The 24,078-nt window shown below is 39.9% G+C and overlaps 1 protein-coding gene across 2 annotated transcripts in view; it reads right to left on the reverse strand.

Moving 5' to 3' along the window:
- Positions 1–24,078, reverse strand: part of LOC144490184 (mitofusin-1-like) — a 54,158-nt gene that overhangs the window by 19,950 nt on the left and 10,130 nt on the right. For both annotated transcript variants that reach the window (XM_078207990.1, XM_078207994.1), the window contains exons 5-11: positions 21,775–21,899; positions 21,411–21,519; positions 19,599–19,706; positions 19,227–19,380; positions 17,559–17,626; positions 8,020–8,141; positions 1,908–2,034 (exon numbers count right to left, since the gene is read on the reverse strand). In XM_078207990.1, the coding sequence (XP_078064116.1) occupies positions 1,908–2,034; positions 8,020–8,141; positions 17,559–17,626; positions 19,227–19,380; positions 19,599–19,706; positions 21,411–21,519; positions 21,775–21,899 (813 nt within the window). The remainder of the gene's footprint in view (positions 1–1,907; positions 2,035–8,019; positions 8,142–17,558; positions 17,627–19,226; positions 19,381–19,598; positions 19,707–21,410; positions 21,520–21,774; positions 21,900–24,078) is intronic.

Below are 24,078 nucleotides of genomic sequence, written 5' to 3' on the forward strand. Positions count from 1 at the left end.
TTTTGGGTTATTGACAACAATAAGTTTTGTTTTAGTGATTGATGTCACTGTCCTAATTAAAGGAATCTTGGGCTGCAGGGAAAACAGTGAAACACAGGAACATGTGTGAGAGAGTGGATATGGGTGGATAAGTCAAATATTAAAGAAAATAAACTATTGATGGCAAATGAATATTTTTTAATTATGAGTGCTCTCCTCAGAGCTCTTCCATTAAATGGATGTCTTGGGGGCCAAGGTGTCTTATGAAATAATCTATGAAAGAAAGCAAAAAAAAAGTCAAATAAATGATAGATAAACCATGCTAAAAATCAAAATGGCCAAAAGGAAAAGACCTGCATTTACATAGTGCCTAACCAATGTCTTAAAGCACTCCATTTTGCAATGAGTTCCTATGAAGTACCTAGTTTGTGAGCAAACTTTGTAATCAGTAAAATCCCATAGCGATAATATAACTAACTAATTAATCAATTTTTGGTGCTCTTGACTGAGAAGAATTTTGGCTGGGAAACTGGTCATAGTGTCATTGAATTTTTAATTTTAACTACCATAACCAACAGGTTCACTACTCATCTGAAGCCAACAGATCCAACCAAGCATCCCTGAGTATCAACCCTCATTTATGTGACCAAGTCCTCAGAGGGAGATTGCCTTGAATGTAAACATTCTTACTTGAACAAAAGCTCTAGCAACAGAACTAAGAGCAAAAAGTTGTCATGGCGATCCAAATCTCTCCTTAGAGAATAACTTCATCGTCCTTTGATCTACGCCTCCATTTTGTTACCAGAATTACAGTTGTTGCTTTTGCCTGAAGTTATGAATATTCAGACAAAAATAGTTTGAAGTCCTGAAAAACCTTTCTAACTGATGATAACCAATGTTCTGACAATCAATTCCAACAGCAACATGTTCGTAACCATTTGTTTTGAGAAGTTCAAAGACTTTTAATCTGCCAGAAATGAACAAGGTTGTTCCTCAATAAAGGGGTTCACTCAAATATAATCTGAAGTCATCCACTGTGGCATTCCACTACGCTTGAGAAATTCAGCAGAACAGACCCATGTCTGCATGGTGTCGACTTAAGCAGTAAGGAATTAACCCCTCAGTTGTCAATGTATTTCACTACAATGGTTCTGTCCTTCAGTGCAATATTTGTTGTAAATGCAAAGCCTTGAACCACAAAGCAACATCAACTAACTACATTGTGAGAATTGTTGTTTGGATTACGAGATTGTTGGTGGATAAATAGATCACTGGTTCATGCTCCTTAAATTGCAGTACTTCATCGCAAGCCAAATGTGCTGGTTAGCAGAAGCAATGCTTGGGTCGCAATCTTTCCCACTGAAAAATTCATTTTTTTTCTCTGTTTCCTTTGGGCCCCCACAGCTTATAGGGGATATGACTAATACCACGAACAGCCCTGTTCTCTTTCTGAAATCAGGAATTGACAGAAAATTGAAAATAATCATAAAGGCCCATAAGCAGGAACCAGGCATTACACTAACAGAACATTTAATTAGTTGAAGGCAGCATGAATGTAACCGATAGACAACAAGAGAAAAACACCTGAGAGTAGATCATGTGAAATCCCACAAGAGAAAGGTATTCCATACCGGATAAAATTATTTTGAAGAACATTAAGATCCCCCATTTGATTGCTCAACTTATTACAGTGCGATAAATGAAAAATGAAACTGGTTATACAAATTTTATAATAAAATGAAAATGCTGGAAATACTCAGCAGGTCTGGTAGCATCTGAGAAGGTTTAACGTTTCAAGTTCATGATCTCTCTAAATTTTATATACACAAATCCTATATTTTGTTTACTCTCGGTAATGGCTAACAGTAAACTGAAAACTTACTGCTAAAGGCAAGCAATTTCTATTTGGAATGGGCTACGATCCTCACCTTGGTTTCTACTTCTTCTGTTACCAGTTTAATATTTTTCTTGCAGTCCTCTGTTAGCAAGGTTAGTTGACTTCGCACAAACTCCAATTGATCTAGGTGGTCCTCTCGTTCCTCCAAGGAAAAGACTCTTGAGAGCAGAAATGGTAGGTTTAAATCCAATGTTTATATTTTGAATGTACACACTTAATTTATATGGTTTCTTTCATATTGTTAAAAGCTACCCACACTGGAGAATGTTAGATTAAGTATGGTTTACCTCATTCTTTACTTGCAAACTGTATAATCGTCAATAGCCATAATCAAGTAGGGACACCATGGGCCCTAACGTGGTAAAGTCGGGTGTGAGGCTATTAACGTGATCCGCGCCTGCGTCCGCGCAAATGGCCACTTTACCGAAACCCGTGAATGGCCGCGATCCGCTTCGCGCCCGAAATGGGCGCAACGGCGATTTAAATGTATTTACATGTATTTCAATTGAATTAATGAATTGCCCACCCAACTTTATCAGCATTTCCCCCTTTACCGCCACATTCGCCGATCCGGAATCGTGCCGAAATGAACATGCTGAATAAAAGTCTGAATTGGGCGCTCCAGCTGCTGAAGAGCGAGTTCAGTGTTTCGAACAGCTCTCTGACTCAGATCAGTGGTAGTGGGGAAAGAGGGAGGCAGGTCAGATCATTCTCTGGTTGGAGGAGGGAGGAGAGTGAGGCTCGATCGTTGTCTGGTGGTGGTGGTGGTGGTGGGTGGGTCAGATGTTCCTCTGGGGGTGGGGGGGGGAAAGAGTGAGGCCAGATCGTTCTCTTGGGGGGGGGGGGGGGGGGGGGGATGGTGAGTGAGGCCAGACCATTCTCTGGGGGGGATGAGTGAGGCCAGATCGTTCTCTTGGGGGGGGGGGCAGGGAGTCGCAATTGGTCTGGGTAGCAGGGGGTGTGGGTTGATAAGGGGGCAGTGATGTCTGTGGGGGCCATCACTCCCACTTTTTGCTCCCGGGCCACTTTCTCCGGCCTGGGAGCAATCTGACACTGGCGCGCCTTTTCAAATTTTTTTCTAACTGCGCATGTGCAGTTCAGAGCTCCGATCGTTTCGGGCGTGCTAAGCCCCGCCCACAGCGCGAATGGGACCAGTGATTTTTTTTTTCAGGCTGAGTGCGTATGGGGGCGCCTGAAAGCAGATTTCCAAGTCGGATCTGAATTACGCCCAGATTCAGCACTTAGAATGAAAATGGTAAAATCAGGCCCTACATCTTTAACTTTACTTCTTGATCCTTCCCTACTCAAATGTACATATACAATTGAGTAGGGAAGGATCAAGATGTAAAATTAAAGGGACAATGCCCTTATTTGATCATGGCTATGATAGAAGATTATACAGCTTTTATGTAAAGAATGAGGAAAACCATTCTTAATCTAGCATTCTCCATGATCAACTGGAAAAAAAATGCAGTAATCTCTTGAGAAAAAGCTTTCATCATGCACACAATTTCAACAACTGAAGAGCTGGAACAGGTTACAGAGCCAGTGAGGGAATTTGAAAACAAGTTTGCGAATTTTTGAAATTGAGGCTTTGCTGCACCAGGAGACAATATAGATCAGTGAACAAAGTGCGATGATTGAATGGGACTTGGTATGAATTAGAATACAGGTAGCAGAGCTTTGCAGGATCACAAGATTGTGTAAGATAGATGGAAGGGCTAACCAGGAGAGTTTTGGAATAGTCAAGTCTTGAGGTACCAATACATTTTTAAAAAATGGAACTAGCATACATACAATATTGCTGAATGCTCTTTTGTTGCCACAGAGGTGAATTTTCCTCTATTTCATACCTGTAGGATGTTGATTTCCCAGGCACAAAGCAAAGAATGAAGAAGCAGGCCATTCTATCTTTATGCCAGGTCTTTAAATAATTTATACTTCACATACACTTCTGGGTTATTCCCCAAGATGGGCACAGAGCCCTGTATTAAACAGGCAGGAGAATGTAAATCAAGTACTGCTGATCAAGTATGACTGATGTTAGAATGCACCCCTCATCATTTTCCTGTCTGAGATGCAAACGCTAGAACCCAGAGAAAGTAGACATTGGAAGGTGTATTCATTCCTTGCTGATTGGAAAATGAGGAGGTGGCATTGAATGTATTTGCATGTATTTCAATTGAATTAATGAACTGCCCACTATTAGCATTTCCCCCTTTACCGCCGCATTCGCCGATCTGGCATTATAAACTGAGAAACAAGTTGAATATAGAAGATTCAAAGAGGAAGTGAAAATGCAAATAGGAAGAGCAAAGATAGCAGATGAAAACAGAGTGGCAGTTAACATAAAAGGGAATCCCAAAGTCTTCTATTGACATATAAGGAAGAGTGGGGTTAGTTAGGGACCAAAAAAGAGATATATGCATTAAGGCAGGGGACACAGCCAAGGTATTAAATGAATATTTTTGCATCTATCTTTACCAATAAAGATATTGCACAGGTTATGGTGAAAGAGAAGATAATTCAGACATCTGAAGAGTTTAAAATCGATAAGGAAGATGTATTGGGTAGGCTTTCTGTGCTTAGAGTTGATAGGGCACCAAAACCAATGAGATGCATCCAACTAAGAACAAAAATTGCAAAGGCACTGGCCATAATTTTCTGATCTTCATTAGAGTCAAGTGGTGCCAGAGGATTGGAGAATCGTAAATGTTATACCCTTGTTCAAAAAAGGGTCTAAAGCCCAGCAACTACACACAAGTCAGTTTCATTTTGGTGGTGGGATAGCTTCTAAAAACAATAATTCGGGACAAGATTAATAGTCACTTGAGCAAATGAGTGTTTATTAAGGAAAATCAGCATGGATTTGCTCGGGAAAATTGAGTTTTTGAAAGAGGGCAACAAAGAGGGCTGATGAGGATAATGCTGTTGATGTGGACTACATGGACTTCCAAATGACATTAGATATAGTGCCACACAACAGACTTGTGAGCAAAGCTCTAGCTCATGGAATGCAAGGGACAGAAGCAACATGAATACGCAATTGGCTGAGTGACAGGAAACAGAGACTATTAGTTAATAGATGTTCTTTGGGCTGGAAGAAGTTCTGTAGTGGAATTCCCCAGGGGTCGTTGCTAAGACTCTTGCTCTTCTTGATATATATTAATGACCTAGACCTTGGTGTACTAGGCACAATTTCAAATTTTGCAGATGATGCGAAACTTGGAAATATTATGAACTGTGAGGAGGTAGTGTAGAACTTCAAAAGGAAAACATTGGTGGAATGGATAGAAAATTGGCAGATTAAGTTCAATGCACAGAAGTGTAAAGTGATTAATTCTGGTAGGAAGAACATAGAGTCATAGAGGTTTACAGCATTGAAACAGGCCCTTCTGCCCAGCTTGTCCACGCTGCCCTTTTTAAAAAAAAGACTAAGCTAGTCCCAATTGCCCGCACATGGCCCATATCCCTCGATAGCCATCTTACTCATGTAACTGTCGAAATGCTTTTTAAAAGACAATATTGTACCCGCCTCTACTACTACCTCTGGCAGCTTGCTCCAGACACTCACCATCCTCGGTGTGAAAAAATTACCCCTCTGGACCCTTTTGTATCTCTCCCCTCTCACCGTAAACCTATGCCCTCTATATTTAGACTCCCCTACCTTTGGGAAAAGGTATTGACTATCTAGCTGATCTATGCCCTTTATTATTTTATAGACTTCTATAAGATCACCCCTAAGTCTTCTACGCTCCAGAGAAAAAAGTCCCAGTCTATCCAGCCTCTCCTGATAACTCAAACCATCAAGTCCTGGTAGCATCCTAGTAAATCTTTTCTGCACTCTTTCTAGTTTACTAATATCCTTTCTATAATAGGGTGACCAGAACTGTACACAGTATTCCAAATGTGGCCTTTACCAATGTCTTGTATAACTTCAATAAGATGCCCCAACTCCTGTATTCAATGTTCTGACTAATGAAACCAAGCATGCCGAATGCCTTCTTCACCACTCTGTCCACCTGTGATTCCACTTTCAATGAGCTATGAACATGTACCCCTAGATCTCTTTGTTCTATAACTTACCCAAATGCCCTTCCATTAACTGCCCTGGTTCGATCTATCAAAATGTATCACCTCACATTTATCTAAATTAAACTCCATCTGCCATTCATCAACCCACTGGCCCAATTGATCAAGATCCTGTTGCAATCCGAGATAATCTTCTTCACTGTTTACTATGTTATCAATCTTGGTGTCATCTGCAAACTTACGAACCATGCCTCCTAAATTCTCATCCAAATCATTAATATAAATGACAAATAACAGTGGACCCAACACCAATCCCTGAGGCACACTGCTGGTCACAGGCCTCCAGTTTGAAAAACAACTTTCTACAACCACCCTCTGTCTTCTGTCATCAAGCCAATTTTGTATCCATTTGGCTACCTCACCCTGGATCCCGTGAGATTTAATCTTATGCAACAACCTACCATGCGGTATTGTGTCAAAGGCCTTGCTAAAGTCCATGTAGACAATATCAACTGCATTACCCTCATCTACCTCCTTGGTTACCCCTTCAAAAAACTCAATCAAATTTGTGAGACATGTTTTTCCACTCACAGAGCCATACTGACTGTCCCTGATCAGTCCTTGTCTCTCTAAATGCCTGTAGATCCTGTCTCTCAGAATACCTTCTAACAACTTACCGGCTCACCGACCTGTAGTTCCCAGGCTTTTCCCTACAGCCCTTTTTAAACAAAGGCATAACATTTTCCACCCTCCAATCTTCAGGCACCTCACCTGTGGCTGTCAATGATTCAAGTATCTCTGCTAGGGGATCTGCATTTTCCTCCCTAGCCTCCCACAATGTCCTGGGATACACTTCATCAGATCCCAGGGATTAATCTACCTTGATGCGCTTTAAGACTTCCAGCACCTCCTTCTGTGTTATATGTACACTCCTCAAGACATCACTATTTATTTCCCCACGTTCCCTAACATCCATGCCTTTCTCAACAGTAAATACTGATGAGAAATATTAATTTAGAATTTCACCCATCTCTTGTGCATCTGCACGTAGAGATGACCTTGTTCATCCTTAAGAGGCCCTCCTCTCTCCCTCGTTACTCTTTTGGCCTTTATGCAGAGGCAATATAAAATAAAGAGTACAGTTTTACAGTGGATACAGGACCTGAAGAGCCTGGGTATATATGTGCATAAGTCATTGAAGATGGTGGTACAGAGTGAGAGTGCAGTTAATAAAGCATACAGTATCCTAGACTTTATTAAGAAGGGCCTGGAGTACAAGAGCAAGGAGATTATGTTGAATGTACATAAAACACTGATTTGGCCTCAACTTGAACAGTGTGTTCAGTTCTGGGCACCACACTTTAGGAAAGATGTGAAGGCATTTGAAAGAGTACAGAAAAGGTTCACGAGAATTGTTCCAGTGATGATAAAATTAATTTACGTAGATAAATTGGAGAAGTTGTTTTTCTTGAAGAGAAGGTTGAGAGGAGACTTGATAGAGGTATTCAAAATCATGAGGGGTCAGGATAGATTGTTCCCACTGCTAGAAGGACCGATAATGAGAGGTCACAAATATAAGGTAATTGGTCAAAGAAGCAACAGAGACTTGAGGAGGAACCTTTTCATGTAGCAAATGGTTAAGATCTGGAATTAACTATCTGATAGCGTGGTGGAGGCGGGTTCAAATGAGGCATTCAACAGGGAATTGGATTATCTGTAAAGGAAGAATAAGCAGGGTTACAGAGAGAAGGTGGGGAATTGCTCATTTGAAGTGCTGGAGCAGTTACGATGGGCCAAGTGATCTCCTTTGATGTTGTAATGATTCTGTGAGGTTGGTGGAGGGATAGGAAAATTGTCTTCATTTTGTCTGACGAACAAACAGGAGGATTTCATTATTACAACAGAATCCTCTACATGATTCTAGTCTAGTAACAGTACAGTTAAAATGGAAGTACAGTTAAAATTTGTTAAAATCATTTCACACTTTAACTATCACCTCAACATATCTACTTGATGCCACAGTTAATGACAAAGTTTATACTTTATTCAAAGATTCAACTTCCCCAATTGTTGCCTTGTATGTGAATCAAGCCACTGAGGATTTATCTTACCTTTTTTCTGCTGCAACCACATTGATGGAGTCCATTATTTTTTTCACAGTGTCTATGATCTGTTTAGCTCTGATAGTGTGTTGTTCAAATTTTGTTTTCACTGCTGACTGCGAGATACACTCCTGCGAGGCCCAAGCAGGAACACATTACTGTGAACTTTATATTATTTGCATTGGATAAATATAAAGATATGCTCAGATACAGGCTTGCTGCTGGTTCTAAAGAAATATGCAGAAACTTCAAAAGAACACAAGTATAAAATAAAATTCACATTGAATAAAAATACAAAAACAGCAGCAAGGCAGTGTCTTGAATTAAGGATTTCTATTCACAGTAATGTGTTAATGAAAAGAAAATTATACACGTATAAAATAATATAAAACATATTTTAGTTTTCACTGCATAGATGGACATCAACTACGCAAGGCTTAACTGCTGTCAATGATTAAACTGCTTTTACATGTAAAGATCTGTTTAGTACAAACACAGATTGAGTTAAAGAGGCCTATTGTGTAATAACATCTGAAAATCTGGCAAAGTTTGTCACAACCTTTGGGAAAATATTAAGATAATCCTTGTCAAAAATCTAGCACTTACTTCCTATCTGCATACATACTTCCTGTTGTCATAGATTTGCCACACTTCTTCCTCATTATAATTTTCTATTTCCAAATTTAATGTATATAGTGATTGTCAATGTAAACATGTCATATTGTAATTGTGGAATCTGACCAGTGGGGGTGGCTTTGTTCCCAGTCCAAAAACATTTTTATTGTCTAGTTCAGCCAAATTTCATAGCCTCTGAACACCACTTTATTTTCCTTGAAGTGTATTATTTAACCATTGACTTGCACTTTAATTTTCTTGTTAGGACAATGGATGAAAAAGAGGACTATCTTATTCCCTCTGAACTACCAATCGTTCTCTCCCATTCTTATTGCAACCCCTCCTTGCAATGTATCTCAATCTCATGGCAGATGATCTTCAAAAATCATCACAACTAAATCAACTGCAATAGGACATGGCTAAGCTAGCAGTATGTGCAGACCGGTGCAGATGGAATTTAATAGAGAAGTATGAAGTGGTGCATTTTGACAGAAGTGACAGGTAGTGGCAAATTGACTTAATGGCACAGTTCTAAAGAGTGGACAAGCACAGAGAGATCTGCGTGCACATTTGCGTAGATTTTTGAAGATGGGAGGATGCATTGGGAGAGTGGTTAGCAAAGTATATGCGATCCTGGCTTCATAAATCAAGACACTGAAAATAAAAGCAGGAAAATAATGCAGAATTTTTATAAAGATTTTTATAAAGGCCACATCTAGAGTACTGCATCCAGTTCTGGTCACCACATTTTAGGAAGGTTGCAAGGGCCCTTAAGAGGGTGCAGAGGAGACTAACCAGAATGATTCCAGGATTGGAGGTTGGAGAAGTTAATGTTGTTCTCCTTGGAGGAGAGTTCTGATAGAGGTGTACAAGATTATAATAGGTTTAGATAAGGTAGGCAAAAAAAACTGTTCCCATCATCAATGTTCTACATTGTTAGGATCAAGGATGTTTTTAAGAGAAACGGGTATTTGAACACACAAATACAGGATAGCTGGGACACGGGTGTAGGCAGGGAGTGTTGAGGCTGGATAAGGTCAATAAACTCTTTCAATTTGTATCTTAGTTTTGACTTCATTAATCAGCTTGAATCCTGTTAAAACACTCAGTAGCTGATGTTTCAAGAACTATGGGTCACAGATTTAATGTTTTGGGCAAGATATACAGAGGAATGAGGGGAAGAATGTTTATGTAGCCAGTGGTAATAATCTGGAACTCACTGCCCATGTAAGCAGAGGCAATCAATGTTTTCGAAAGGAAACTGGATGGGCACTTGAACAGAGTAAACTTGCAGGGCTACAGAGATAGTGTGTGAATGAGAATGACTAGATTAATCCATGGAGAGCTGCTGAGGACTCTATGATAGAGTAGCTTTCTTCCATGCTTTAAATGACTAAATGTTGTGATAGAAAATTTTATGTTTTCAAGAAGTTAGATATAGCTCTTGAGGTGAAGAGATCAAAACATATGGGGGGAAGGCAGGGTCAGGCTATTGAATTGGATGATCAGCCGTGATCATAATGAATGATGGAGCAGGTTGGAAGGGCCGAATGGCCTACTCCTGCTCTTACTTTTTATGTTTCTATGTTACTAATTCAAAAACTGCTTTTGTGGCTGGTGTCTGATGGGCTGTACTGTTCATAACTATTAAATGCGCTTGTATTCTTAAGAGGATTCTGAAGAAGGGTTTACACCCAAAATATTAACTCATTTTTTCTATTAACCAGAATTGAACTAACTCTGACTTACTAACCAGACAATGGTTGTGTTTCTAACATTTCCTGTTCTTATTTCAGATTTTCAGCATTTGCGGTCGTTTTCCCATTATTTATTTTTTCCATGTTCATGTTATAATAACTCCAAGCTCTAAACAATATAAATCAGAATAGTCTACTAAGGTTAACCTTAGTAAAAGACTGAGTAAAATTAATATTGCTATCTTACTTTGGATGAGACGTGGATATATTGTTACATCAATGTCAACCTCTAAATGCAACTAACTGCTCTGTACATCAAGATTATGCAAATTTTACACGGATTTCCTTCCAATTAATAATAAAAGTCGTGGAATATCAAAATATAAATACTTAATGTGATCATTTTAACTTTCTGTTCCATTTTACTTTAAAAGGGTTATCTCTTTTGCATAAAAAGCAAAGAAAAGATTGCAAATGAATGCATTAAGCATTTCTACACTAGCAACCCAAACATAATTTATGTTTACACTTATTAAAAAACAATTTAGAAACTGAACCAAAGCAATAAATAACATGCCTTTCTTTTTATCCTGATTTAAGCAGTCCAGAATACAATATATACTATAGCATATTTGAAATTTGCTGTCCTTGCAATACACTAATATATCCTAAGTGTAGAGGGGCAGAGGGGAGATAATCAAGTGCATGCCAAGTTTGCCTGTCCATTTCAATGTTTGTAAAAACAAAACCAAAAAGTTTGAAAAAAGGAGAAAACAAGAATATAATAACAGAAAGGAAGGTATAAGTAAAGTAAAATCGCATTTGTAAGAATACCTCGCCGAAGCAGGTCTAGACTTCAGCAATGAACACAAAAAGTTGACTATTAATAAAACACACATTCGGGAAGAATAGGGTTCAGCTGTAGGAGAGATCAAACTTCTCAAAGAGAAACTGAGACATTGTTAGGTAAGATGCTAATCAACAGGTTAACATTGCAGAGAGTTTAAAAAGAACAAAACAATAAATGTTAGAGATAATATATTCAATTTCAAGCTCTACATTAGTCATATTTAACAGATTAAGAATTTTCTGAGCACCATTTTGAATCAAATATTATAAATAGAAGATGAAAATCCAGAGCCTATTATTAAATAAAGACGTTTATAATATTGCTGCAGACATATATGTGCAATATTAACTGTGAATGTTTTATTTTTGAGGTAGCTATCGAAACATCTTTTGGCGTTATAGCTCAAAGATATATTTTCCTGTGTGAATCACAGTAAATAGTGCAATTGCAAGTGACTAAGACTGAATGGCTGTTTCATCCTGATATTTGAAATTTGCATATTGGCCAGAACCTTCCAGTTGTTCATGCCAGTTGGATTCTCTAGATGCTGAGCGCCAAATTCTCTGTCCTCGCTTGCAGGGTGTGAATGGCCAGAAAACTCCCCCCATTGCATTTATATATTTGCTGCCCAACAGCGCAATTTCACAAATTCAGCAACTCAGGAAACCTTTAATGGTGGAGCAGCCTTTTAAACTGTAATATTCTCACATGAAACAAGTAAAGGGCCCAGATTTCCTTTCTCAATAGTAGTGAACACTGAAAAGTTCACCACTATTGGGAACACAATGGCATTGCAACTTCTGGTGAGCTCGTTTACGCTGAAATTTGGAGGTTACAGTGTCGCCAGCCTAGGATGATGTTCCTCCCTTTCTTACTCTTAAAGTGGTAGGGGCCATTAGTGAGAGATCTTTGCTTCTTTATCCATAATATGCATAATTTTACATGCATGAAGTTGGGACCTAACTCAAGACATATGTCAGCAAACAAGCAGAGGAGAGAAAACATAGCTGCACTAACCGGATACAAATAGCAATAGAGGTTTACAGCATGGAAACAGGCCAATCGGCCCAACTTGTCCATGCCGCCCTTTTTTTAAAACCCTAAGCTAGTGCCAATTGACTGCATTTGGCCCATATCCCTCTATACCCATCTTACCCATGCAACTGTCTAAATGCTTTTTAAAAGACAAAATTGTACCCGCCTCCACTATACCTCTGGCAGCTTGTTCCAGAAACTCACCACACTCTGCGAAAAAATTGCTCCTCTGGACCCTTTTGTATGTCTCCCCTCTCACCTTAAACCTATGCCCTCCAGTTTTAGACTCCCCTACTTTTGGGAAGAGATATTGACTATCTAGCTGATCTATGCCCCCCATTATTTTATAGATCTCTATAAGATCACCCCTCAGCCTTCTACGCTCTAGATAAAAAAGTCCCAGTCTATCCAGCCTCTCCTTATAACTCAAACCATCAAGTCCTGATAGCATCCTAGTAAATCTTTTCTGCACTCTTTCTAGTTTAACAATTTCCGTTCTATAATAGGGTGACCAGAACTGTACACAGTATTCCAAGTGTGGCCTTGTACAACTTCAACAAGACGTCCCAACTCCTGTATTCAATGTTCTGACCAATGAAACCAAGCATGCTGAATGCCTTTTTCACCACTCTGTCCACCTGTGACTCCACTTTCAAGGAGCTATGAATTTGTATCCCTAGATCTCTTTGCTCTGTAATTCTCCCCAACGCCCTACCATTAACTGAGTAAGTCCTGCCCTGGTTCAATCTATCAAAATGCATCACCTTGCATTTATCTAAATTAAACGCCATCTGCCATTCGTCAGCCCACTGGCCCAATTGATCAAAATCCCTTTGCAATCCAAGATAATCTTCTTCACTGTCCACTATGCCATCAATCTTGGTGTCATCTGCAAACCTATTAACCATGCCTCCTATATTCTCGTCCAAATCATTAATATAAATGACAAATAACAGTGGACCCAGCATTGATCCCTCAGGCACACCGCTGGTCACAGGCCTTCAGTTTGAAAAACAACCCTCTACAACTACCCTCTGTCTTCTGTCATCAAGCCAATTTTATATCCATTTAGCTACCTCACCCTGGATCCCGTGAGATTTAACGCTATGCAACAACCTACCATGCAGTACCTTATCAAAGGCCTTGCTAAAGTCCATGTAGACAACATCAATTGCACTGCCCTCGTCTACCTTCTTGGTTACCCCTTCAAAAAACTCAATCAAATTTGTGAGACATGATTTTCCACCCACAAAGCCATGCTGTCTGTCCCTAATCAGTCCTTGGGTCAATAAAAATGTTCATGATTCTCCCAGTCCTTCTCCCTTGTTTAAAGGTGATTAAAAGTATTTGGAGTTTTTAAAAGGTCTAAACTATTTAAAATCATTACAAAATACCGACCTAACAGTGACTGCTTGACCCCTTTCAGTGATCATAGAAATCATAGAAACCCTACAGTGCAGAAGGAGGCCATTCGACCCATCGAGTCTGCACCGACCACAATCCCACCCAGGCCCTACCCCCACATATTTACCCGCTAATCCACGCATCTCAGGGGCAATTTTAACCTGGCCAATCAACCTAACCCGCACATCTTTGGACTGTGGGAGGAAACCGGAGCACCCGGAGGAAACCCATGCAAACACGAGGAGAATGTGCAAACTCCACAGACAGTGACCCGAGCCGGGAATCGAACCCGGGACCCTGTGATGTCAATAAGGCTGTGACTTCATTGAGCATACACCTTGCTTCTCAGCTTTGGGTGAGTTCATCACTGGTGAGTTCATCACTGGAGCCTTGCTGCAGCCAGGAGAACAAGAGCCCACTGCAGACTACGAATAAGGAAGGATTTTCTTTGTGCAGTTAACAATGAACGAGCATTAGCTTTGCCAAAGGGCAAAATGTGGACCAAGGTTTCTCACCTGCATACCATCAGATTTAATGATATTATGCTGCACTGCTGATATAAGAAGTGAGAGGGGGATAACTGTTCTCTGACACTGAAGAGAATCCACCACAGAAATAATTGGTGCAGCAACACAGGCAGAAGTAACAGGTATGGTCATTGCAACCTGCACTGGAGCCAAGAGGATCTGGATCCAAGTACGGAAGAAAATTGCAAATTTGAAAACATCTGCCTAACAAAAAATGAAGGCAGCTTCCAATCTCAACTATTAATTTCACAAAGCACTCTCTCATAATCTATTACTTATTTACTCATCCATAGCATTCATTAATCTTACAACTTCTTGGAAGCTAACCTTGCATGGTCATACTGCAACCAAGCAGAAATACAAGCTGCGACGATTATCTGAAATAAAAACTCTGATGAAATATCACAATCTGAAACATTAGTTCTGTTTTTTCTCTCTACAGATACTGCTGAAGATTTCGAGCATATTCTGTTTTTATTTCAGATCTCCACCCTCCACAATAATTTTCTTTTTAACTAGGGAAAGATGTGGGGTAATTTTACCCATTTTCTCACCTCTTGGCTGACCACAACATGCTATATTTTTATAGAAGAAAAGTTTCAACTCCTTTGAGTGCTGTGACTTTAAAGAAGACATAAACTGGATTTCTTGTAAATTTAAATCAAAAGGAAGGATGAACACACAGACTCATTCACCCACTGAATGACTTTATTTGAAATCCCTTCCCTAATTGTCCTTAAGAAGGTGGTGGTGAGATGTCTTCTTGAACCACTGAAATCCATGTGGTGTAAGTACTCCCATAGTATTCTTAGAGAGGGAATTCCAGGATTTCAACCCAGCGAAAGGCAAAGAATGCCAACATAGTTTTGTAATGACCTCAACAAGGCCCAGGAGGTGGACCTATTGGAGTATGAGCTCCCTGATTGAAATAAGGATTGCCTGCCTAATCAGGGAGTCCCACCTAATGTATATAATGAGAAGCGTCAGGTCTATTGGCTCTCCGGATTCTGAATTTGTACTTGAAGCACTCTTAGGAGTGGAGATAAGTTTGTAAATAAAGGGAATCTGGTGAAGGAACACCAGCCTCCAAGGAGTTATTTCAATGGCGACGAGGAAAAAGAACGACCTTAAGGAACTTGCTTGCTAACAGGCAGCTTTGCTTGGGGTAAGCCATTTTCAGATATCATGCCTCTGTTTGGGAAACTAGATTCTTTTGACCCTGCTGATGAGGACCAATATGTAGAAAACATATGTTACTCTTTTCAGGCTAACGGCATTGTGGCAGTTGTAAAGCAATGGGTTATTCTTCTGACCGCTTGTGGACTGTTAGTATTCGCCATTATTCGCAGCTTAACTTTCCCAGAGGCACCAGATACCAAAACCTTCAAGAAATCAGCAGACCTAGTAAGGGAATATTATGATCCTAAGCCACCTCTGATCCTGAGAACGTACTGGTTTTACTCGACATTCTGGGAGACCTGGGAGTGTATTACAGGTTTCCTAACAAGGTTGAGATGATTGGTGGAAGCATGTGAATTTGGGTTGATGCTTAATGAGATGCTTAGAGACGGTTTGGTCTGAGGGATACATAATATAGCTATCCAAAAACACCTGTTGGCTGAATCCCAACTGGACTGCAAACAGACACTACAGCTGGCCTTATCATTGGAAAATGCTGCAAGTGGAGCATATGAGTTGCAAACTATCCTGATGGAAGTGGAATACCCACGCCAGTTCGACTGAGTTTGGGGACCACCACTTGAGCATAGGCAATTACGTAGGCTTCCTCAGGAAGTATCTGGATCTGCTCACAATACAGTCCTAAAGCAAAGCCAAGCTTTGACCAGTCAATAATCCCTTCAGAATCCAACTCGGCAAAGCATTGTAATTGTTGCCAGTATGTAGGAGTCAGAACAGCAAAGCAAGCCTTCAAGACCTAGATTTAGGAAAATGACATGTAGGCTGGTGTCCAAGAGAGTGCACACCCTGGAAGGTCCACCTATGTCTGACATGGAACAATTAAATTGCGTAGCAATGTCCAAATCAGACCCAATTAAGATAACCGAAAGATTAAATGGACATCCAGTATTAATGGAGGTCAGTACAGGTGCAGCCATATCGGTAGTCAGAGAATCAGTGTTCAGTAAAATTCGCACCCCTCACTCTTAACATATTTGTGTGTGAACTTATAGCATTCCAATCTTTTAGGTCCAATCCTAACCTTGTCATCAAAACTACTGACAAGAGCAGTGGTGCTATTATTTGACACACCGACCTCTACCTATTAGAGGCAAAACGTCAGCTCTCTGACACTTGCTCCCACCGCTCTGTGGGCCATGCCCCCACCACTGAACATTAAACTATAATTTCCAAAACTACCATTGACCTCCTCTCTTCTGATGATCTTCCTTCCATGGCTCCCTGCCTCATAGTCTCTAACCCTGAACAGCTCACTTCTTCCTCCCTCCAAGATCCACAAACAGGATTTTCCTATTAGACTCATTCTTTTAGCCTGCTCCTGCCACAATGAACTTCCTATCTCAACTACTTTTTTCTTCCCTTGTCCAGTCTCTTCACACCTACATCCGTGACTTTTTCTCCTCCATCTTTTTAACAGTTTCTAGGCCCTTAACACATTTCCTCTACAACATCAATGCCCAATTTCTCTACACCTTCATCCAAAAAGGATCATTTGAAACTTTCCTCTTCTTCCTTAAATGGAGGCTGAGTTTAGAGCCAAGCCACAACCACTAAAGGTAGAGTAATTGAAATTAGGGATGCTCAAGGGATCAGAATTAGAGAAGCACATAAATATCTGAGTTGTGGGGTGAGAGGAGATTACAGAGTTAGGCAGCAGCAAAGTAAAGGATGCATTTGAAAACAAGATGAGTTTTTTTTAAATTAAGACATTGCTTACTGAGAATCAATGTAGGTCAGTGAACATAGAAGTGAAGGGCGAACAGAACTTGGTGCTCATTCGTACACAGATAGGAATTAAACTGCTTACATTACAAAGACAATTCTTTTTTTGTTACCTCTGTTCAAAATCAAACTATACCTAGAATGCCAAAAAAATCAATTTGTCATTTTCATTGATGTCTCAATAAGGATTCAATGTTCATTTTACTAAAAGTCTTAATTGTAAACCTTTTGAGGACGCAATGCTTTCTTTACGAACCAAGCACAGCTAAAGCTTGAATTGAAGGGCTGTAATTTTACTAAATCAATGCGTATGTGGTTATTGAAAATCTTCTGCAGTCATATAGCCAAATAGAAATTTGGCACAAATCTATGGAGAAATATTTTCTTGCTGGGCTACAAATTTCTCTATTTCATTTTAGGAACAAACCAGAAGATGCTGCACCATAAAAATAATTAACTGTATGGGACATTAATAAAAGATGCCCATCTGTCATGTACCTCAAATTGCCGCTCAAAATTCTGAAATTCAAAAAGCCTAGCCTGGAATCCATCTGCTAGTGCACCACCTGTAAATCATAATGCAAAAACAACGTGAAGTAGCTTTTAAGTACATCATCATAAATATATGGGAAAGCATTAAAATAAACCAAAAACATATAAGTATTCAAGTAGCCACCCTGTATTATATCAGGTTGTGTCAAGATAAGAATGATCTACCAACACTGATTGCATTAACTTGTCAGGCAAAGAAACTTCCTGAAAAGAGACTGAGATATGCTATCAATGAAAGCAATTTAAACATACCACAACAAACTGTAACACCTTTGGTATGTGGAAAAATATCTCAGATCACTTTCTAATCACGAGGAGAATATATTTTAATATTTATAAATATCTATACAAATAGATGTTAGGTTGATTAAACCACAAACACTTGTTTCAAACTTTTCCATGTAGCTTTCCCCATGACACATACCAAGGGATCCTTCTGCAAAAACTGGCACTTTCCTGTATGCATCTTTCTACACTTTTAAAATTCAGAGTTAGCCATTCAAAAGGAAGACAGTGTCACCACTGCAGAAAACACTTGTAGCTACACAGTAATAAAAATGACAGCAAGCCAAACATAGAAATATAACAAAAACAGAAAACGCTGGAAAATCTCAGCAGGTCTGACAGCATCTGTGGGGAGAGAACAGAGCCAACATTTCGAGTCTAGATGACCCTTCATCAGAGCTGGTATATGATGAGAATTATGATGAGAGATCAGTGACGGTCTGTTAACCTCCACAACTGACTACGGTCCTTGGGCCCCAGTTTTAAAACCAATGTCATAGAAGTTAGAAAAAACATATCTCAGGATCTTGCCTTTAAGATAAAGGGAAGGAAAGATAGAGAAGTAAAATAGGATCTTGGTGTCCATGTGCATAGATCCCTGAAAGTTGGCACCCAGGTTGATAGGGTTGTTAAGAAGGCGTACGGTGTGTTAGCTTTTATTGGTAGAGGGATTGAGTTTCGGAGCCAGGAGGTCATGCTGCAACTGTACAAAACTCTGGTGCGGCTGCATTTGGAGTATTGCGTACAGTTCTGGTCGCCGTATTATAGGAAAGATGTGGAAGTGTTGGAAAGGGCGCAGAGGAGATTTACCAGGATGTTGCCTGGTATGGTGGGAAAATCGTATGAGGAAAGGCTGAGGGGCTTGAGGTTGTTTTCGTTAGAGAGAAGAAGGTTAAGAGGTGACTTAATAGAGGCATACAAGATGATCAGAGCATTAGATAGGGTGGATAGTGAGAGCCTTTTTCCTTGAATGGTGTTGGCTAGCACGAGGGGACATAGCTTTAAATTGAGGGGTGAGAGATATAGGACAGATGTTAGAGGTAGGTTCTTTACTCAGAGAATAGTAAGGGCGTGGAATGCCCTGCCTGCAGCAGTGGTGGACTCGTCAACGTTGAGAGCGTTCAAGAGGTTATTGGATAAACATATGGATGATATTGGAATAGTGTAGATTAGAGGGGCTTTAGATTGGTACCACTGGTCGGCGCAACATCGAGGGCCGAAGGGCCTGTATTGCGCTGTAATGTTCTATGTTCTATGTTAATATCCAAGTTTTACTTACATGCAAAGCACCTCTAATATTTATGCAATCAAGAACACCACAACACTTACCACCTTCTGGCATTCCTTGTGCTTTGTGAATTCTGGCATTAACCGCCTCCTTGGCAGAGACAAAAAATATGCGATTCTCAGCCTGTGCATAATCTACTACTCCAAGCTCATCCACTAGGAAACTAACGCAGCGGTCTGTATGTTGCTGACGTACCTGAATTGTAACGGTGATATGGATTTATATTACAGGCATGATCAACAGAAATATCATAGCAGTGAACATATGCTTATGCTTATACAATGTGAGATCTAAGTAATTACATTATATAAACTATTCAGTATATAAAGGACTAATTAAACCAGTGACGTGTCACTTTTAGACCCAATCATTTTTCAGCTCTGAAAAAAAGCTATCATTACAGTGTAACTTACTTCATCCATGTATTCTGGCTCAGAAGCAGAAGCATCCCAACGATTATTGAGGATAAAAATATTAGGTTTAGAAAGTCGCTCATTAACCTTGTGAAAAAACTGTTTTTCCTGAAAGAGAAATGATTTAGTAATCAAAACTATTGATATATTATATATATATATATGAATTTCCACTAAAATTTCAGAATCTATTTTTGAAAACAAGCTCACATAATAGGTTCATTGTTAAGCTGTTCTCTGCTAATGAATAAACTGACATTCTTTTATACCTGTGAATATCTGAATTATTTAAACGAGTGTCCAGAAGGGGGACAGTGACATAGTGGTAATGTAATTAGACTTGTATTCAGAAGACCTAGACTAGGGTTCTCCAATTTCATTTGCCCTGCCACTTCTGCCAGTGAGAGTGGAGAATTTGGCGCTCAGTCAAAGCTCCATTCACTGCAGCGGGACTGGAAAATCCCAGCCGCAGGCAAGGTTAGAGAATTCCGGCCATTGACTAATGCTCCGGAGGGATGAATTCAAAACCAACCATGGCAATTGGAGTATTTAAATTTAATTAATTAAGAAAAATCTGGAATGAAATGCCAGGCTCATTAATAGTGGTCACGAAACCACTGGATTGTTATAACAACCCAAGTGGTCCTTCAAAAGGGGAAATCTGCCATCCTTTCCTGGTCTCACCTAAATGTGATTTCAGGTCCCAAGCAATGTGGTTGACTCTTTAAATTCTCTCTGAAATGGCCTCGAAAACCACTCAGTTGGATCAACCACAACTGAAAGCATTGTGGATGTACCTACCCATTTAGACTGAACAATGGAGACAGCTCACCACAATCTTCCCAAGGGCAATTAGGGATGGGTAATAAATGATGGCCTTATCAGCACCATCTACAGCCCATGAACAAATATTTTAAAAATCCCCCATGAATAATTTTTTAAAATATCAGCTGTGGGCAGTATAAGGTTAAGGCTAAATTGATACCAAATCAGTTTGGTACATAAATTCTGTGTTTATGGTATCCAGTTTATAACCTGGAGCTTTATTTATATACCCACAACCACTACTATCTAGAAGAACAAGGGCAGTAGATACCTGGGAACACCACCACCTGGAGGTTCCTCTCCAAGTCACTCACCATCCTTATTTGGAAACATATCACCATTCCTTCACTGTCACTGCATCAAAATCCTGGAAGTGCCTCACTAACAGTACTGTGGGTGTATCTACACCACATGGGCTGTAGCGGTTTAAGAAAGCAGTTCACCACCATCTTTTCAAGGGCAATAAATGCTGGCCTAGCCACTTCCATAAATGAATAAAAATAGCTAGCACACAGCTACCATATACTGCAATTTGCAACAAATGTTAAATTAATTTTATTCGGATATTTACATGAAAGTGGCAATTGGGCGGCACTGTGACACAGTGGTTAGCACTGCAGCCTCACAGTGCCAGGGACCCGGGTTCGATTCCCAGCTTGCATCACTGTCTGTGTGGAGTTTGCACGTTCTCCCCGCATCTGCGTGGGTTTCCTCCATGTGCTCCAGTTTCCTCCCATAGTCCAAAGATGTGCGGGTTAGGTGGATTGACCATGCTAAATTGCCCCTTAGTGTCAGGGGGACTAACTATGGTAAATGCATGGTATTATGGGGATACTGCCTGGGTAGGATTGTGGTCGGTGCAGACTCTATGGGCTGAATGGCTTCCTTCTGCACAGTAGGAATCTATGATTCTATGAATTGGGAAGGAAGATGTGGTGAAATAATTAGAAAGGACCAACTTTATCTTTGAAAAATATACACACTTACAGTTTGCATAAGTGTTGATTCTGAATTTGCTACCAACACAAAGACATCAGCATCTAGACAAAATTTGTCTATCCAGCTATCCAGCTCTGTGGTGACATCAGTACCAGGACTATGGAAAGAAACAGCGGTTAAACTTGGATCAAAAGTATCTAACATATGAACATTTTGGAATGCCAATTTAGTAATTTTTACAAATAAACGCAATTGACACAATGAAACATATGTCTAACACTGCTTGAATTTTTCAAATAACATGAAATTTTTTGCTTCTACCTAGTTGCAACAAAAAAAGTTGCACCAAAGTCAATACTGTTAATTAATTTATAAATACATCAAGTTAAAATTATTTTGGGTTACATCAGACCTGTCCATTAACACCACATCGTCTCGAAGAAGAGCACATTTTGATTTTGGCCAAAAAACACGGACTAGGCAACCCGCATCTAAGTATTCATTTTGATGCAGAGCATGTGCCAGTTGGTTCACTGTCTAAAAACACAGAAGCACACATTATTACACGTTGCACCATAGCATTTTCAATAAATGTTGAAAACACTTCAACTTCCAGATTGCATTATTAACATTTCAAAGACATTTAAAGCACCTCTACAGGAGAATGCAAATACCTAGATATTCTCCTCTGTTATTAAAACTAGCTAACATATTCACAACCCACTGCACCTCTTAGAGTTGGAAAGGAGTAGGAAAATCTAGATGACATATACAAATGCATATGTACAACTCTGGATTCCACCTATAATTTAAGGCCTCCCAAAGTTGCATGCTAATTTCTCTCGAGATGTTCTCCTTTAGCTTGTGTGTCAAATTATTCTTGATCATTGGTGATTTCAACCTCCATCTTCACTTTCAAGTTTATTACCCACTTAAATTTCCTTCTCATATTAACTCCCCTAACTATAATTAAGGCCACCTCATCATCAAGTCTTCTCCGCACCCATGATTGTAATCTCCCATGATTGTAATCTCTTTCTCTGACTAATTTTTCATCTTCTTCAACACGCATGTACCTTACCCTCCACCAATGATTGTTCTCACCATATACTCATGAGAAGCCTCTGCCTAAAGTCCCTTACAACCTCCCTTTTAAGATCCTAATGCCCTCACAACCTTCCTTTTAAGATCCTAATGCCCTTACAACCTTCCTTTTAAGATCCTATGTCACTGTCGCATTATTTAATTGTCTCTATCATTGTTTCAATGCCCTTGATACCAGAAAAACGAACAGTCTCTTATCCCTGCCATTCCCAAAGGTACAATCTTCATTTTTTTCTCATTCAAGTCATAGAAGTGCAAACTTTAATTTAACTGGTTGTAAGAATCCAGAAACCCCTACATCAGGAGGAGTCTAATGAAGCTCCGGGAGGCAAGCCATGAGACAAGCAGGGGCACTTAATTGTGCAGTGAAATGTCAACATCTCAATGGTAGGAGAAAGTTGGGAAGTAAATTGGCGCAGATTAAAGGGATTGTGATTCCCAACAGCAAGTGGTATGAACCTATTTTTAATGCATCAGCATGTCACGCATTCTCATTAAAACACATTATTGCCAAATTGTACTTTTGTGATTAACTGAGCAGCAAATGAGAAAAACATGCATTCAAATTCATGACTGGCTAAAGATGGGATTCAGCAGGTGAGGTAGTCTTCCTGGTGGATTTGGAATGAATAAGAGCTACTTTTCTTGTATGGCGATCATTGTTGGGCTAAGGGAGAGTAGGCTAAGCTGTTGTAATGGGCTCAGAGGCAGCTGTTTAGGAAGGTCAAAGCCTTGCTGTCTGGAAGAAAGCAGGCCAGGGAGGTCAGGGCACGACTGTCTGAGGGAGGAACATCAAGTTGTGGCGGATGGAGGGAGCTGGACAACAGGCTGAAAGTAAATCTCTACTGAAGGGAGCTAAATTGTGATAGAGATGAGATCAAGGATGATTGAAGGTAGGTCAATGGTAAGGTTGGCAGATACCAGATTAACAAGGACTAAATGCCCTTACCACAGATTCCATACGCCACTCTAGTCACTGTCTCAATATGTTTGTAACCTTAGTGCCCTGTTCATCCTGGAATTGAGCTAGAAACACCAAATGCTTTCCATTGCCAAGACTGCTTGTTTCCAACTTCACAAAGCTATCCACTTCCATCCCTATCTTACACTTTTGTATGTCAGCAATTGTTCAGTTGGTATTACACTTTCTTGAGTCAAAAGACTTTGAGTTCAAGTCCCACCCCAGGACTTGAGTGCAAAAATCAAGGCTGACACTCCAAAGTACTAAGTGAGTGTTACACTGCTGGAGGTCCTGTCTTTTGGATTAGACGATAAAACGGCATCCTATCTGCCCCCTCAGGTGGACATAAAAGATCTCATGGCACTATCTTGAAGAAGAGCAGGGAAGCTATCCCCAGTGTCCTGGCCACTAATTATCCCTCAATTAATGCCACAAAACCAGATTATCTAATCATTATAACAATTCTGTTTGAGGGAGCCTGCCGTGTGCAAATTGGTTGCATAAAACAGTGACTATATTTCAAAAGAGGTCCAGTGGTTGTGAAATGTGCTGTATTTATGCAAATCTTTCTTTCTTTGTGCTACTGAAACCTTCTGGCATTCACCTGCTGGCCTTCCAGTCTTAGCAAATGTCAATTTGTCAAAAACTCTG

The sequence above is a fragment of the Mustelus asterias genome, chromosome 3 (assembly GCF_964213995.1).
Source record: "Mustelus asterias chromosome 3, sMusAst1.hap1.1, whole genome shotgun sequence".
NCBI classification, from domain to species: Eukaryota; Metazoa; Chordata; class Chondrichthyes; order Carcharhiniformes; family Triakidae; genus Mustelus; species Mustelus asterias.